This window comes from Rhinolophus ferrumequinum, chromosome 20 (genome assembly GCF_004115265.2).
Source record: "Rhinolophus ferrumequinum isolate MPI-CBG mRhiFer1 chromosome 20, mRhiFer1_v1.p, whole genome shotgun sequence".
NCBI classification, from domain to species: domain Eukaryota; kingdom Metazoa; phylum Chordata; class Mammalia; order Chiroptera; family Rhinolophidae; genus Rhinolophus; species Rhinolophus ferrumequinum.
Genome location: NC_046303.1, coordinates 37,531,903 through 37,548,267, shown reverse-complemented (window position 1 = coordinate 37,548,267; position 16,365 = coordinate 37,531,903). Strand labels below are relative to the sequence as shown.

Genomic DNA, 16,365 nt, shown 5'->3' with positions numbered 1-16,365 from the left:
TGGAGGGTCTTTTAAAGTCACAGGAAGGAGTTTGGGTTCTACTCTAACTTTGCCATCTAAGTGTAAAGGAAAAGCATATCAGAGTGTTTTAAGGAAGTGTTTTAAGGAAGGAAGTGAGGTGATTTGATATGGCCACAATGGGTAGAGTAGTTTTTAGAAGAGCAGAAATGAAGGAGGGCGACTAGGAATAAAGAGTAGTTGAGAGAGCAAAGTCTTGACCATATGTGGTAGGCAAACATGTCTATATCCTAATCCCAGGATCCTGTGAATATGTGTCCCTAAACAGTAAAAGGGACTTTGCAGATGTTAAGGATCTTGAGATGGGGAGATTATCCCGGTTATCCAAACGGGCCTGATGCAATCACAAGGATCCTTACAAGGGGGAGCCAAGGGGATCAAAGTCAGTAGCAGAAGAAATGATGACTGAAGAGGTTGGAGTGATGCAAGGAAGGGGTCATGACTTTAGGAATGCAGGCAGCCTCTAGAAGTTGCAAAAGGGAAGGGAAAGAGATTCTCTCTCAGAGTCTCCAAAAGGAATCCGGCCCTACTGGCATCTGATTTTAGCCCAGTGAGACTTCTGGCCTCAGAACTCTAGATAATAAGTTTGTGTTGTTTTAAGTCATTAAGTGAGTAATATTTTGTTACAGCAGCAATAGGAAATGAACGCACAATGTCAAAAAAAAAAAAAAAAGGATAATAGAGAAACAGCCAAGCTACAAGCTAGAAGGAGTCAGAAGTTGAGGGTGAAGACACCCATTTGCGTTTATAGCATCATAGGTGGGAGTCCACCCAGACGATAAGCCCCAGGTCCTTGTCCACTAGTGTAACTTACTAGAATAGGGGTGAAGGTTGTGGGAATCAAAGAGGTCAAAGAATGTTGAGCCCAGGAGATATTAATAAAGTTACCAAAATTGAAGAAGAATGAGAGCACAGGTGAATGAAGTAGAAGCAGGTAAATGCTAATGGTCTCCATGGAGGAGGAAAAGTAAGTAGAAATCAGAAGGACACCACTAAAAATGGATAGAAGATACCGTAATTGTGCAGAATGAAACTCAGAGGAGAAAGGAGTTTTCCATGAAAACGACTAGAAAACAGCTGTGTGAAATTAGAGACAGGCCAACACCATCACTGACTCCTGGGATAAGGGGTTGAGGAATTCTAACTTCATAGGCAAAGATGACACAAGAAAAATGGAAAAGCTGAGAGGAAAATCAGCAGCCTGCAGCATCACAAGGAGAAAGAACATGGGGGGCAGTGTAAGACACATCAAAACATGACTCTGGATTTGATGAGTGGTGGAGACAGAAGCCAAATTATCATGTTAAGAAATGATTGCAAGGTGAAATGGAGACAGAAAACAAAGGCAACTCCTGTGTGGGAAGCAAGCTAAAAAGGAATGGCTTTAAGGAGGGCGTGAGTGAAATTAAAAACACCTGATGTGTAAACGCCAATGGGAAAGACTCAGTTGAGAGGAGAGATTGAAGATGCAAAAGAGATAATAATAACATAAGGTCCTTGAGAAAGAAGAGGATATGGGAGACAAAATATAAGTGAGTGAGGAGTTTTAAGTACCAGATGCCTCGTCTATTGTAATAGGAGAGAAGGAAGAGGGAATTGATCCAGGTATCGATAGTTATGTTTGTACATTGGGAGAGATGAGCTGAGGAACTTCTGTCAGGTGGCTTCCATTTCGTTTGTGAAATAAAAGGAGAGGTTATCCACCAAGAGTGAGAGGAGGTGTTGGTCGTGGGGGAGGAAGAATTGGGAACTTTGAAAAGAGCAGATGTTTGACATAGTGAGACAAATAGGAGAAGGATTTCTGTGTGGGGTACACTGTTGAGGTTTTCTGCCACAGCAATCAGATATCAGGGTTCAGGCAGCAAGAAAGCAAAGGGCTGATTTTGTCTACGCTATATATGACAAATGACAAGTGAAAGGAAGTTTATAGTTTGGGCAAGAGAATAACTAGAGAGACAGTCATCACTTTCAGCTGGATAAGAAAAAGAACGAAGACAGGAGTGGCTGGTGGGACATTGAGGGGTCAGTGGGCTGAAGATCCCGAGAGAACAGTGACCACATTAGAAAGAACGCAGATGGCTGGCTAATTCAAGCTGGCTGCTTCAACTGGTCCCTTTGGAAATAGAACAGTTTCAAATAACAGCAAAATCCAGGTTATGAGTATGTAAGTGGATAGCTGGAGTGATGGGGCGGAAAAGATTATTGCACCTGTGAAAGTCAAGGAGTGGTTATCTGTAATACCATAAAAGTCACCCACGATAGCCAGGGCTCCAGGAGTGAAAAGGGGGACACTGAGACAGGTGATAAAATCTTCAAGTTCTGAGGAATGACCAGATGGTCAGAAGATAACAGCATCAACAAATCGTTCTTCGATCTCAGGCAGATAAAAGCTTACACAGTTATAAACTTTCATAAATGATTAAAGTTGTTAAAACCTCTGGCTCTAGACTCAGCAGACTGGACATAATTCTGAGCTTGCCCCATTATTAGCTATGTGACTCTATGACTTTGAATGTACTGCTTAACTTTTCTGAGTCTGTTTCATCATTTGGAGCATAAGGATAATACAAGTGCGTACATCATTGGGTTATTGTGAAGATTAAGTTAAGTAATATCATGGAGTGCTTAACAAAGCCTGGCAGAGAGGAAGCACTTAATATTGCTAGCTATTATTTATTTAGATAAAAAAAATAAATGTTCAATATGATACATAAAGTAGAAAGCTCAGAGTTGAATCTGCAGAACAATACTGGCAAGAGTATACAATCTTTAAGGAGTACTTTGAATAGGAGCTGCAGCCCAACTGGTATTTTTCCTGCCCTATTTCCATTTGTCCCGTTTCCTCACTTGCTTTAGATTTTTACTTTAGCGTTTCTGTAAATGTTGAAACAAAGCCTGATATAAATAAAATAAAGGCTAGTAGAAATTTTTGAATCTATTCCTTACCTTTCTGAAGACTGCTAAAAAGTTTCATAGCAGAAAATAGTGAACACTGCAAACCTGAGAGTGTTATGTTTAGACCTGTATTCCAGGACTGACAATTAAGTTCCTGAACTTGTTGCAACAATGTTGCTGACCTTTTTTGATATCAGAGGGATGATTCATTATGAATTTGTACGAACTGGACAAACTGTTAACCAAGTTTATTATTTGGAAGAGCTGAAAAGGCTGCATGTAAAAAGTTATATGAAAACAACCTGAACTTTTCGCCAGCAATTCATGGCTCTTGCATCACAACAATGTACCAGCTCACACGGCACTGTCTGTGAGGGAGTTTTCAGCCAGTAAACAAATAACTGTATTGGAACACCCTACCTACTCACCTGATCTGGCCCCCAATGACTTCTTTCTTTACACGAAGATAAAGGGAATATTGAAAGGAAGACATTTTGATGACATTCAGGACATCAAGGGTAATATGATGACAGCTCTGATGGCCTTTCCAGAAAAAGAGCTCCAAAATTGTTTTGAAGGATGGACTAGGCACTGGCGTTGGTGCATAGCTTCCCAAGAAGAGTACTTCAAATGTGACCGTAGTGATATTCAGCAATGAGGTATGTAGCACTTTTTCTAGGATGAGTTCGCGAACTTAATTGACCTCTCTACAAAGTTCACCCTTAGCTGGCATCTGGAACTTGGATATGGGGATGGTTAAGTGGCCTAACTGATAAAAGTGGCCAGAACTATTTGTACAAACAATGTGCTTTATCCTGAACACTTGCTTGCCTTCTGTGAGTCTGGAATTTTGGTATGTGCTTTGCCTATGTGATCAGCCCCAGTAAAAACCTTGGGTGTGAATCTCTAATGAGCTTCTCTTTTTTAAAATATTTTTTTAACTTTTATTTATTTTAAGTGTGTTTTTCCAGGACCCATCAGCTCCAAGTCAAGTAGGAGTTTCAATCTAGTTGTGGAGGGCGCAGCTCACACTGGCCCATGCAGGGATCGAACCGGCAACCCTGGTGTTACAAGCATCATGTTCTAACCAACTGAGTTAACCGACTGCCCCTAATGAGCTTCTTTTGATAGACGGCATTGCATATATGTTGTCACAACTCACTGCTGGGGGAATTAAGTGTGAGAGGACTGGGAGAAGACTCTTGGAGCGTGGGCCTAGTTTCTCCTGCATGTCTTCCTATGTGCCTTTTCCCATGGCTGATTCTACTCTGTATCTTTCTGCTGTAATAACTCTTAATCATAACTGTGTTTATATGCTGAGTCCTGTGAGTTCTTCTAGTGAATCATCAAACCTGGGGTTCTTGGAAACCCCTGACACATGAGATTTTGTTTAAGCTAGATACTGTTATTAATAAGCAATGTCAATAACATCAGATTTTTCTATTAAACTTTCTGAATGTGTCCTTGTGTTTATAGGTTTTATATACAAATTAAATCCACCGTTTTCTATGTCCACTCTTCAGGAAAAAAACACAGGAAAAGCCACGAGAGTAGTAAGCACTTCATATCAACAGGCCTGGAATATATTCTTTCTATGCTATCCTGAGCACTGTGATTTAGAACATGAACTTCCCAGGTCTGAATCTTGACCCCACTGTGTATCCTCGGGCAAGTTAACATATCTGGTCTAAGTTTCTTGATCTGTAAAATTAGAATAACAGTATCTATCTCAAGGGGAATTGTAAGGGAAAAAATGAGTTCATATATAAAGTGCTTAGAATAGTACATGGCATGTAATGCTGTATGTGTGTTATTATTATTACCTCACATTCAAACTCCATATTTTTATTCTTTTGTGGCTTGAACTCTATTGATAGCATTACCTCTATGTATTAGGTCTGTTAGATTTTCTAAAATATAAGACTTCTTTTAAAATTTAAGCTACAAATAATAAAAATTAAACTACAAAAGACAGAAATGTTTTAGTCTCAAAATAACTAAAGTCATTTTGAACTGAAATTAAGACTTGGAAATAAACCCGACTTTAACATAAAAGCTTCTTTCAATATAAAAACACAAGAATGAAATCTAAAACAAACAACTTGGATACTCAAGTAATCTTCCTGAGAATGACCCAAGTGTATAGTCTCCTCTCCCAAAAATTTCAGAGTAGAGATAGAATAAAAGGTGGAACTGTAGCCAAGCAACTATGGCTCAGGAAAAAATGATCATATAAGATAACCACAGAGTCCTTAGTGTAAAAGTCAGGCGACTGTGTTTTCCCGCCTATAACAATTCTTATTTAATTCTTATTTAATTTACTAATATCCATTTTACAAGAGAGCCTATTCCTCCCCCACACATTTAAAAAATGTCTGTGTGTTATGACTGAATTACAAAGAATGCTCTATCAGACTCAATTGGTTCAGTAGTCTTCCAGGTTTTAATCCCACAGTTCTACACTCTTAGAAAAAAAGAAGGCTTCAGGTAGAGAGAGACCATCACCTAGCCACATCTGTAAAATCCCTGCCTTATTCCCAGTTGATTAAAGAAAAGCTTCTAAGCAACCAAGGTGCAACCAGAAAATGAGATAAAGAATTACATTAAAGTTTTCAAATTCTAGATTTTCAATTACTCAGCACAGAGGAATGATGACAGGTACTAAGTCACAGTAATAAAAGATTCATTGTAAACTTCTATTATATGGGTACCTAGGACTTTCACTTCAAACCTGTCAGGATTTCAGAGACATTGATTACAGATAACCTTGTGTCCTATTTGAACCATGAGGCTGGTCTCCTCTATCCAGATGGCTCAGAGATCTGTTATCTATGGCAAGCTCTGGGAGAAGTGCTAGCTATGGATAACAGATCACTGGTGATGTAATTAGGAGAATACTGAAATCTAGGACAAAAAGCATGGCTATTGAGGTTCAATTCAGATGGCAAGTTATAATTAGCATTTCCCTGAAAACAAGCTAAATTAAACCAATGAATTTCACTTCTCCATTAACAAACTGTCCAAGAAAATATTATAAGATGAGAACTATCTCTTCTCTAGATACCGAGAAGTCAAATTTCCAAAGTATTTTGAATAGTGAATGAATTCAAAACTTACCATTGCAAATGCACTGACAGTTGGTTTCTTTTCTTTCTTCTCATCTTTTTTACTGAAAAACATAGCAATAGCATTATACAGAACTTTAAAAATTATATAAATTTTTCAATTGCCAAATTAACATAGAGCTTATAACATGTCCAGAATATATTATTCAGTAAAAAAACAGGTTAATAGTATGAGCCCATTTAGGATTTTAAGCATGTTTGCCTGTATCTTAGAAATCCATGTGTATGGTTACCACTGGGTGTTTAGATTTCTATGAAAATATTTTCTTCCTCGTGCCTTTGGTACTTCCTAATTTTCTGTGATAAACACACACACAGACACAACAACTTCTGCAATTCAAAAAAAAAACAATCCTGAAAAAAGAGAGCTTCCTGTTTTCACTCTAATTAGAAAATCATTCATGCTCTCCCAAATCAATACCCTTAACTATCATCTCAGTAGTTCTAGAAGCAGATATTCTATCTACTACCCAGATATTATCCTTAATCATTCTCTTAACCATTGGAAAGTAATAGCAATCAGATGCTGGGCATACACTAATCTAAGAAGAAAAGTAATTAAATCACTATGAGCAAATCTAATTCTGAAAGGAAGTCTGGAGCCCTAAATGGACTCTTTTTTTTTTTTTTTTTCCTAAATGGACTCTTATAGCAATAAGTGCAATCTAGAAAAGCTACGGTCAAAAAGGATGGTCTGTAAACTGCAAAAAAAAGCTAACCTCAGGCGTAACAAAGTCAATTATTATTTTGAGCCCGGATTCAAGTGAATCTAACTCTGTAACCAGATTCCACTCTATGTATAAACTGCCACCTAGGACATGAAAGCAAACCAACCATTAGCAGTCTCCGCATCTATATTTTCAAATGTACCAAAAAAAAGACTATTTCAGAGAAGAACTACATTATTTTCACACAGATTTTCAAGTCCAAACAGTAAATTCATCTTTGTCTTTGTTTTTTACACTAAGTGAGGTCAAAGAGTTGAAGAGACTTCTAAGGGAAAAAACCCAGAGTTTGAAAAAAATCCAAATCCCATATTTGGCCTTGGAGTGATGTTAGTCGGACATTAAAAAAACACACAAAATACACAAACATAGCTGTTCTAATGTGGTCCCACCCTATTCCCAGTAAAAGCATGGTTTTGGTAACCCTGGAACCAGGATGAGAGGAGAAAAATAGCCATACATAATTGAGTTTTAGCTTTAAGCTTTTTATTTACTTTTTCATTCTCCACAACTGCTGTTATTTTGGAGAATTTATAATGTTCCTGAGGTGCTGCCTAAGTAAACACTACACATACATGATCTCATTTAATCTTAATCTCTGTGAGGCAGGCAGGCACAATTTTTGTCCTTTTACAGATGAGAAAACTGCAGGTGAGAGGAGTTAACCAGCCTGTCCAACATCACACAGCTACTAGAAGAAAGCCAATTTAAACTGAACAGTCTATGCCCTCAACATCAGCTATTCACTAACTTCTGAGTTAGTGCGTCGCATGGAAGTGCACTTCCACACTGACTCTCACCCTTTCTAGATTACTTATTTACCTCACCAGCTCAAAACACAGTGCTTACCAAAGGCAAATTGCTCATCAAACCTCACTTTTAATTAAGCATTTTTGCAAATCTAGATATTCTAAATGGTACGATTATCTAAGGATTATACCTATTAACAAAGCTACATGCTTCTTTATAATTTCACATTAGAATATATAGTTGAGAAAAAAACAAACTCATCGAAAAAGAGATCAGGTTTATGGGGAAGGGGCGGAGGAAGGTGGTCCAAAGGCACAATTTCCAGTTGTAAGATAAAGTACCAGGGATGTAATGTACAACATAATTATACTTCACACCTGCTCTTTGATACACAGGGAAGTTGTGAAAAGAACGACTCCTAACAGTTCTCATCACAAGGAAAAAACATTTTTGTTTCTTTTTTTTTGCTTTTTCTTTTTATTGTTTCTGTATGATATAGATGATGGACGGATGTTAACTAAACTTACTGTGGTAATCATTTCACAATATATGTAAGTCAAACCATTATACTGTATACCTTAAACTTATACAGTGCTGTATGTCAATTATATCTCAATAAAACTGGAAAAAAGAGTAAAGTTTTATTAAGAATAGATTAAAATCAATGATGGTGAGCAGTTTAATAGGAACCACATAAATAAATAAATAAATAAATAAATAAATAAATAAATAAATTTTCTGGTTAGAAAAAAGTCTGTAGGCCATAAGAATGAATAACAAAATGAAGGTATGTGCAGGTTCAAACAAATTTCTTTACCATTTCTCTCCACATACCCTCAATACTTCTTACTTCAATATCTCTACATGTTTGTGTCATAACTACATAGCTCTTTAAGGTACCAAGTTTTTAAAAAATGTTTAAAACAAAAAGAGAAATATCTACTTTCACTCTGTGGAGTCTTTTTTCTTTTTTGGTTTATATGAAAATTTTCGAATAAACAGAAAAATTAAGAATAGTAATAATGACTGTTTATATAACATTCACCTAAATTCAACAAGTGTTAACATTCTGACCATATTTTCTTTATCTATATAAGGAAGTATATATATTATCATTGTTAATATTTTGCTGAACCATTTGAAAGTAAGTTGCAAATGTTATGGCAATTCACATGTCCTCCTACCATTACCACATCTAAAAAAATTAACAGCAATTTGATATCATCTAATATCCAATCCACATTCAAATTTCCCAAGAATGTTTTCTATAGGTTTTTCCTTTTCTGAACTCTAATGTAATCAGGACTCACATACTACATTTGGTGGTTTTGTCTCTTTAGTCTCTTTTTTAAATCTCTAAGTCCTACTCCCACCCCACCCTCACCACCTTGATTTTTTGTGGGAACAAGAACAGAATGTCCCACACCTTGGATATGTGTTTCAAACTGAGTTCAAATTGAGATGTACAGTAAGGATAATATACACAGCAGATTTGAGGACTTAGTAGAACTCCCCATATCTGTGGTTTCGCTTTCTGTGGTTTCTGTGGTCAACTGTGGCCTGAGAACATTAAATGGAAAATTCCAGAAATAAACAATTTATAAGTTTTAAATTGTGCACTGTTTTGAGAGAGTGGTGAAGTTTCACATGCACCAGCTGGAGACATGAATCATCCCTTGTATACATCCCCTTGCTGTATACGCTACCTATTAGTCACTTAATAGCCATCTTGGTTATCAGATGGGCTGTCTCATATTGCAGTGCTTGTGTTCAAGTAACCCTTATTTTACTTAATAATAACCCCCAAGTCATTCATATAACTTTTATTACAGTATGCCGTTATAATTGTTCTATTGTATTATTATTATTTATTATTGTTAATCTCTTACCAAACCTAATTTATAAATTAAGCTTTATCATAGGTATGTATGTAAAGTAGTACAGTTGACCCTTAAATAGCTGGGGGTGGAGGGTTACGAGCATTGACTGTCTGAAAAGTCAAAAAATCTGTATATAACTTTAATAGGCCCTCTGCACACTTGAATTCCCAACTGCCAGTTGATCCTGGAACAACACAGGTTTGAACTGCGAAAGTCAATTGAAAAATAGTGCATACAAGTGGACCTGCATAGTTAAAACCTGCGTTGTTCAAGGGTCAACGATATATGTATATAGGGTTAGGTACTATCATTGGTTTCAGGGATCTGCCAGGGGTCTTAGAACATATCACCGCAGATAGCAGGGGGCCTATTATATGAAAAAGAGAATGTAAACTATCTCATTAATAATCCTGATTACAGGTAGAAATAATAATATTTTGGATATACTGGGTTCCTTAAAATAGCTTTTCAAAATTAATTTCACCTGTTTCTTTTTACTTTTTTATGTTGGTACTATAAAATTAATAATTTCACATGTGACTCACATTCTATTCTATTGGACCACATCAGTCTAGAAGGTTGATTAGATTCAGACTAAATGTTTTTGCTAACATACTTCCTAGGTGGTGTCTTGTCACTAACACAGTATATTCCTCCATAAGTGAAGCTGATCACTTGGTTAAGGTGCTAACTGCAAAAATCTCCCCACCGGAAAAGCACACTTTTCTTTCCCTAATTAGTAAGAATTTTGGATAATTCTTAGATACAGCTTTTCTCTGAGTGGTTTAGGATCTATTAACAATTCTTGCCTGAATCAATTATAACAATGCAGTTTCCAAAATGATAGCTGGCATTTTTCTGTAAAGAACTTTCCTTTATTCTCTCTACCTCTCCCACCTTTTTAGTTTTCCTCCTCCTCTCAGAATTTTATTAAGAATTCATGGATTGTATTCAGTATTTCACAATCAAGCACAGTCATTATTATTTTTGTTGCTCATATCGTCCCAGATTTGGCCAGCAGAAGCCCCTTCAAGCCAACTCCTGTGTCCTTTTGACAATTTCATTAAACTCTACTTCCTTGTTTTGGGGTATCACAAGATACTGCAGGCTCACTTTGTGTTTTCCCTAACCAGAGGTGGCTGGAATTATCCATTTCTCTGTGGGGTTCACATTCCTTTGAGTGAGGAATGGTAGTCAGAAACCAAGATCTGACAGTATGTTCATAGTAGCTCTTTCCCCTTTCAGTGGATAGAAAATGAACTATCAAAAAAGCATGAGTTCATACTGAAGTTTCCAATTCACATTTAACACTATTTTTTAAAAAAACTTATTTGATGTCCACAGTCCTATTTTTCTCTTACACTTAAAAGCTCCGTTTCTAATAATAATAATAATATACTTATTTATTTGTTTTATTTTACAATCTACTAACAATCAACCAAATGCGTGAAGCTTAAAAGTCTCCTTTGTAGACACTGCACTATGATCAAACTGTACTCAAAAGAATTATTTTCCCTGTGTGGTTACATTACCAATTCTAAATACGATCAGGATAATTTCAGACCATGCTCATAGTCTTCTTTGGCCCTGCAGTCTGCACTTTTCAGAATTTCTTCTACAAGCGTCAGATATTCATTGCCTTTTCGAAAAACGATGTTTTGGCCTTCTGCCCTATCCGCCATGCCACAAACATATCAAGTTTATGTGACTGTTTTACCAGAAGCAGGAGACTGGACCAAGCAGCAGAGTACAAACAACACATGGTTCACGCACGTAAATGATCAACATGGCTGATATACAAGGCTTGGAAAGCGCAAGGTTATAAAACACAAAAAGGATGTGAGCCTTGGCCTGAAGCCCGACTGGTGAGTAAGAAGCTCACCAAAGCGGAGCGAGAACGTTAAACCCTGTGCTCAACTCCGCCTGCCAACTTCTCTGGAGAGCAACCGCTGGCGTTGAAGATTAAAATCATCATCTCATTTATTTCAGAGCTGGAGGCAAGACACGAATTGCCCAAGTCCCTCGGGCCATGTAAAGTATGAAAATGAAACAAACTGGCTACCTTTTTTTGCCCACTTTCAAGAAGTTCTTCCCTGCTCTTCCATTCTGGCTTCCTTCAAGATCCATTGCGACCTGCGGAGAAACCACAGCGGATGAGCCAAAGGCGCGGATCGTACGGGACGGGGATCCGTACGGGACCGGGGTGAGACTGAGCTCCACTCGCGCGCGGAGGCCGGCGAGCCGCAGGGCGGTGGGCTCGCCCTGACGCTCCAGCAGCTCCCCCCGTGAGGGTCGCCGCAGGGGCGTCCCCGCGCGCGGGGCCTCCAGCCTGTCCACACGAACTGAGCTGGAGGACTGCGGCTCATCCTGGACTTTGCCCGCCAAACTAAGTCTCTACCTCCCGGTTCCCCTCGCCGCGGACAACCCGCCCGCCGGCCCAGAGACCGCTTCCCGTACCTCTCTGGCTCTTCACTCTCCTAATTCACTTGGCAGCATACTTACGCGTGGCTAGCGCCGAAAACTACAGGTTGGGGATGCTCCAGGAGCTCCCCGAGTGACTCTAGGTTTCACCCCACTTGGTCCCCATAGACTTCCCCCATTGAAATCTCCCCCTCCATTCCCACCAAAGCCTTTCTCCTACAGCGACCACGCTCAGGAAATTGGAGAGCTCGACCCTCCTGCGAACTGCCCCCATCTGGTCTCCAACTTCGCGCGCCCCTACCTCGGGCTTTCTCGGATCGTCCACCAAGACGTGGATTTTGTGGGAAAAGATGCAGACTTGAAGCGGAATGCCCCGGCAGATGCTAGCAGCAGCCTCGGCTCCTCGAGCTACGAGGAGCGGAAGCTCTACTGTACCGGGGCTCCGCGCTGCGAACCCAGTGAGCCCGGAACGGGCAGGTCACACCCTGGGGCTCTTCTGTCCAGCCAATCAGCCAGACCACTCAGGATTGCTCCCCGCCCTCTTCTATTGAAAGCTAATTGCTCGACAAGTTGCGAAACAGGTTGAATTTGCAGGAGAAATGTCCTTGCTACCGTTGCCCCAACGCAAAAGGGCAAGTAGGGAAACACCTGTCAGCTGAATCATCAGGGGCGCTTACATTTACAGAGTTATGTCTCTACATGTTCACATATGAGAGAGAGAGAGAGAGAGAGAGAGAGAGAGAGAGAGAGAGAGAGAGAGAGAGAGAGAGAGAGAGAGAGATGATATATAGATATATAGATACATAGATATACAGATATGGCTCCCTGGGTCTCGAGTAGGTAAGGGAAACTTTCTTTGGCGTCGCATCTAGTACCGTTAATAAAACAATCTCCCACCTCGCCCATTCTACAGTCTAAACGAGGTAAACTTCCCTTCCCAGCAGCACCTTTAAAAAGGCCAGGTGAAATTTTTCTGCATGAGTCTTTCTTCAGTATGTTGGACAGTTTCTGAGGTTATGTGTTCGTTTTTTTTATTTGAAGATAAATGGGAGGAAATAAATAGGAAGATTTTTTAATATGTAAATTGAAATGGACATTTTAGGGTGGAAATGGTATATAAAAGTATGTAATATTTTCAAATCTTAGCAATCAAATCAATGCCCTTGTTTTTCCCAAGGCGGTTCAAAACTTTTGCACATTTTAATTCGGATTATTAAAGTAGCGTGTATTTTAGCATATTATTTTTAGTTGTAATTTAATTCCATCTTTACTGCTACCATTTTACTATTTTTTTCTTGTCCACTGTCTTCTTCAAGTTGATGAAAATTAGGGTAATCTTCACAATTTAAATTCAAAAAGCAGTGTTAACTCACATCAGACTTTTTCGTGCTTCTTATAAACATGAGGAAAGTAGATCTTTCTGTGACCTTTAGTCTGCATTCTGTGACTTAACATGTGTTGCCCCTCAGCTCACTACAAGTTTACGAAAAAAACCCTTTTATTTTTTACTGCACAGTGTATTTTCCGTGCTTTCTTTGAGTCATACTTCAAAGGCATAATTTTCTTTTCCATCCTTTATTCCGAATTTTTCTTGCCTTGATTTTTTTTTTTTTTTTTTTTGCCATACAATCAGGTTTCTTTCTTTACAAACCGTTAATTAGGTCACTAATTTTCTCTGTGTTCCAATTGGATATGCACGGTACAGCACTGGTTCACTGCTTAAATGTTTAACACCAACCCTGCGGACCACCTGGGGCAAATGTATAAAGCTTTTCTCTTCATCACATGCATTTTTAATCTGATTTATGCCTCTGCTCTCTGGTTACACTTTTACTTTGTCCCACCTTTAATTAATGTGATCTTGTTATATTTTATGTATACTTGTAAACTACCTTAAATCCTCCCTAAAACAACTGCAGGATATTTTTAAAAGTATAATAAGCTGATTATTATAAGTGCAGGCTTGCGCTTCAAGTGAAAATCTCTACCAAGCATATACATAGTTTCAGGCTCAGACTAGCTAACCCAGAGAGCTTTCCATAAAGCTTTGTTTTTCTACTATTGTGGGGACAGAGCCCCAGAGAGCAGTTTCCAGGCTCTCAGCCTCACTTGGAAAGGTGCTGGCTCAGGTAGTAAATGGCCATCAACTGTGATTGGATGGCTGTCATCTGTGGCTGGTTGGCCGTCAGCTGTAACCATTGAGCCATTGGCCACTGATAAAACTTCCGCGGCTATGTTGGGGGGTCCAGTCGAGGAGAGTTGAGGAGAGTCGTCGGTCAGTTGGCAGAAAAGCAGACAGTAGGTCGCACGTCGTGTGAATCCAGCCTCCAGTGAGATTATAGTGGTATGAGTCCCCTACCTATGTCTCCATGGGTGTTCCTTTTTGGCCTCACCACATCCTGCCTTCTTATGTGGGGAGTGGGAACAGAGACCCCGCAGGCCGCCCTGCATGACAACTATATATATTTTTTAGTTTCTTTGCTCCACTGACATGAAGATGGATATAAAAAAAATGTGATGGACCTAAAGTAATGAACAGTTCTGGCTGCTTCCAAGTCCTTGACCTTTAACAGTTTTGACTCCTGTCTCCCATTACTGCCCACCACTTCTAGTACTGTGTAACAGCTGCACTTGACAGCTCCTCCCCAAGAAAACTCAAGCATCCCATTTCCAAGTCTTCACTCAGACACCTTCATTCAAGCAACTATTTTTCCCTTTTGAAGTGTGTTTCCCCATAATGCTGCATCTTTCTGTCCTCCATCGGCATGTAGTCTTTTCACCAACTTGTCTACTCTCCCAACACTCAAAATTTGCATTCCTGCTGCAGTGTATCCTATTATACCTGTGGGAATAATAATAATAATAATAAACATTTACTAAGCACGGGCCATATATGAGGAATTGTCGCAGATGCTTGAAAGAGATTAATTTAATCTTCATAAGAACCCCATTTTACAGTGAAAGAAACTAAGGTTTACATTATTTGCCCAAAGTCACATAGTGAGTAAGCACCTGACCCAGGACTTGAAAGCAGTGCAGCTCTCTAATTACACTCTTCACCATGAGCCCACACTATAGTATATATTATGGTACACTCTCCTACACTGCCTTTTCAAGCCCTGTGAAACCTTTTCATCTTATGACTGCATGTTAGAAAAACTGCAATGGCTCCCTACCACCAATTATATCAGATCTAAGAGTGTCCAGTTAGCTCGTAAGGACTATAACAAATTACTTCCCTCTGACGATCTTTGTCCACCTCAGTTCCTTATACTCTCTCCCTTGCCCCCAAAACATACATACCATGTTTCCCCAAAAATAAGACCGGGTCTTATATTAATTTTTGCTCCAAAAGACGCTTTAGGGCTTATGTTCAGGGGATGTCATCCTGAAAAATCATGCTAGGGCTTATTTTCCAGTTAGGTTTTATTTTCAGGGAAACGCTGTACGTGTTCATTCCATTTCAGCTAAATTCGCTTCTCAGATGATTTGCTCTTTTATTTCACTCTGTGTCTTTCCACATGTAAATCTTTAAATTAATTTACAATAATTGTTCTCTTCAGTATGTGACTCCACTCCACAATGTGGGCTTTAGAGTTAGAAAAACTTAGCTTCAAGTACCATTTCTGCTGTTTTTGCTGTGCACTTTTGAATAGGTTACTTGACTTTTCCGTGCTTCTGTTATCTCTTTGGTAAAGAGGCAGTAATAATGGTACAGTAGGTTCTCAAATAATGTCATCTCATTCAACAGTTGTTTTGTTATAGCATTGAGGAGATGCCCTAGAAACTTAACTCTTATTTATATTAATTAGCATAGGGTAAAATTGGTTTCATGATACGTCATTTTGTTTAAAGTCACAGAACCCATCAATGATGTTCCGAGAGGACTTAGTGTACCTTATAGTGTTATTGTAAAATTAAGTGATTTATTTATTTAAAAGGCTTATATGGTGCCTGAAACACCCTAAATACTCAACAACTTCTATATATTAATAATAATACTCCCTTCTCAATCTATTTTTGCCTTTCCTTGGCATTCTTCAGCCTTCATGGATATACTACATGTATTTATTCTGTTACATTCAATAGAGTAATAGAGGAGGGGGAAAGCCGGTCCTTAAATAATAAATAAAACAAACATATCTAATACTATTTCACATCTTCATTGCCACTTCCCCCAGCATCTGTCACCACGAATATTGCAATAACATGAAAACTGGTCTCTCTGCTTCTATCTTAACCCCCCTTTAACAGTCTCTTTCCACTCTCCCTTCCCCAGGGTCTATTGTTAAGAGTAAGTCAAGTCAAATTCTTTCACTATGCAACTGTTTCCTCCCCCACTCAGAGTAAAATCCAAAGTTTTTCCCAAGTCCTTACATGATCTAGCCCCCTCTGACCTCATCTCCTATTACTCTTTTATCATTAATTCTGTTCCAGTCTCATCAGCCTTCTGTTCCTTGCACATCCAAGCATGTTCCCAGCTCAGGGCATTTGCACTTACCATTTCCTCTGCCTGAAACTCTCATCCCTTAAGTTAGTTGTATAGTATCA

General features: G+C 38.9%; 1 protein-coding gene across 2 annotated transcripts in view; it reads right to left on the bottom strand.

The window, feature by feature from the left end:
* Nucleotides 1-12,283, bottom strand: part of ABCB1 (ATP binding cassette subfamily B member 1) — an 83,955-nt gene extending 71,672 nt beyond the window's left edge. Inside the window, exons 1-3 of one of the 2 annotated variants that reach the window (XM_033088401.1) lie at nt 12,116-12,283; nt 11,456-11,526; nt 6,031-6,082 (exon numbers count right to left, since the gene is read on the bottom strand). In XM_033088401.1, coding sequence (XP_032944292.1) covers nt 6,031-6,082; nt 11,456-11,520 — 117 coding nt within the window. In that variant the 5' untranslated portion in view covers nt 11,521-11,526; nt 12,116-12,283. Of the gene's footprint in view, nt 1-6,030; nt 6,085-11,455; nt 11,527-12,115 lie in introns of those variants that run through there. The other variant, XM_033088402.1, reaches the window with a different exon arrangement.
* Nucleotides 12,284-16,365: the final 4,082 nt, after the last annotated feature.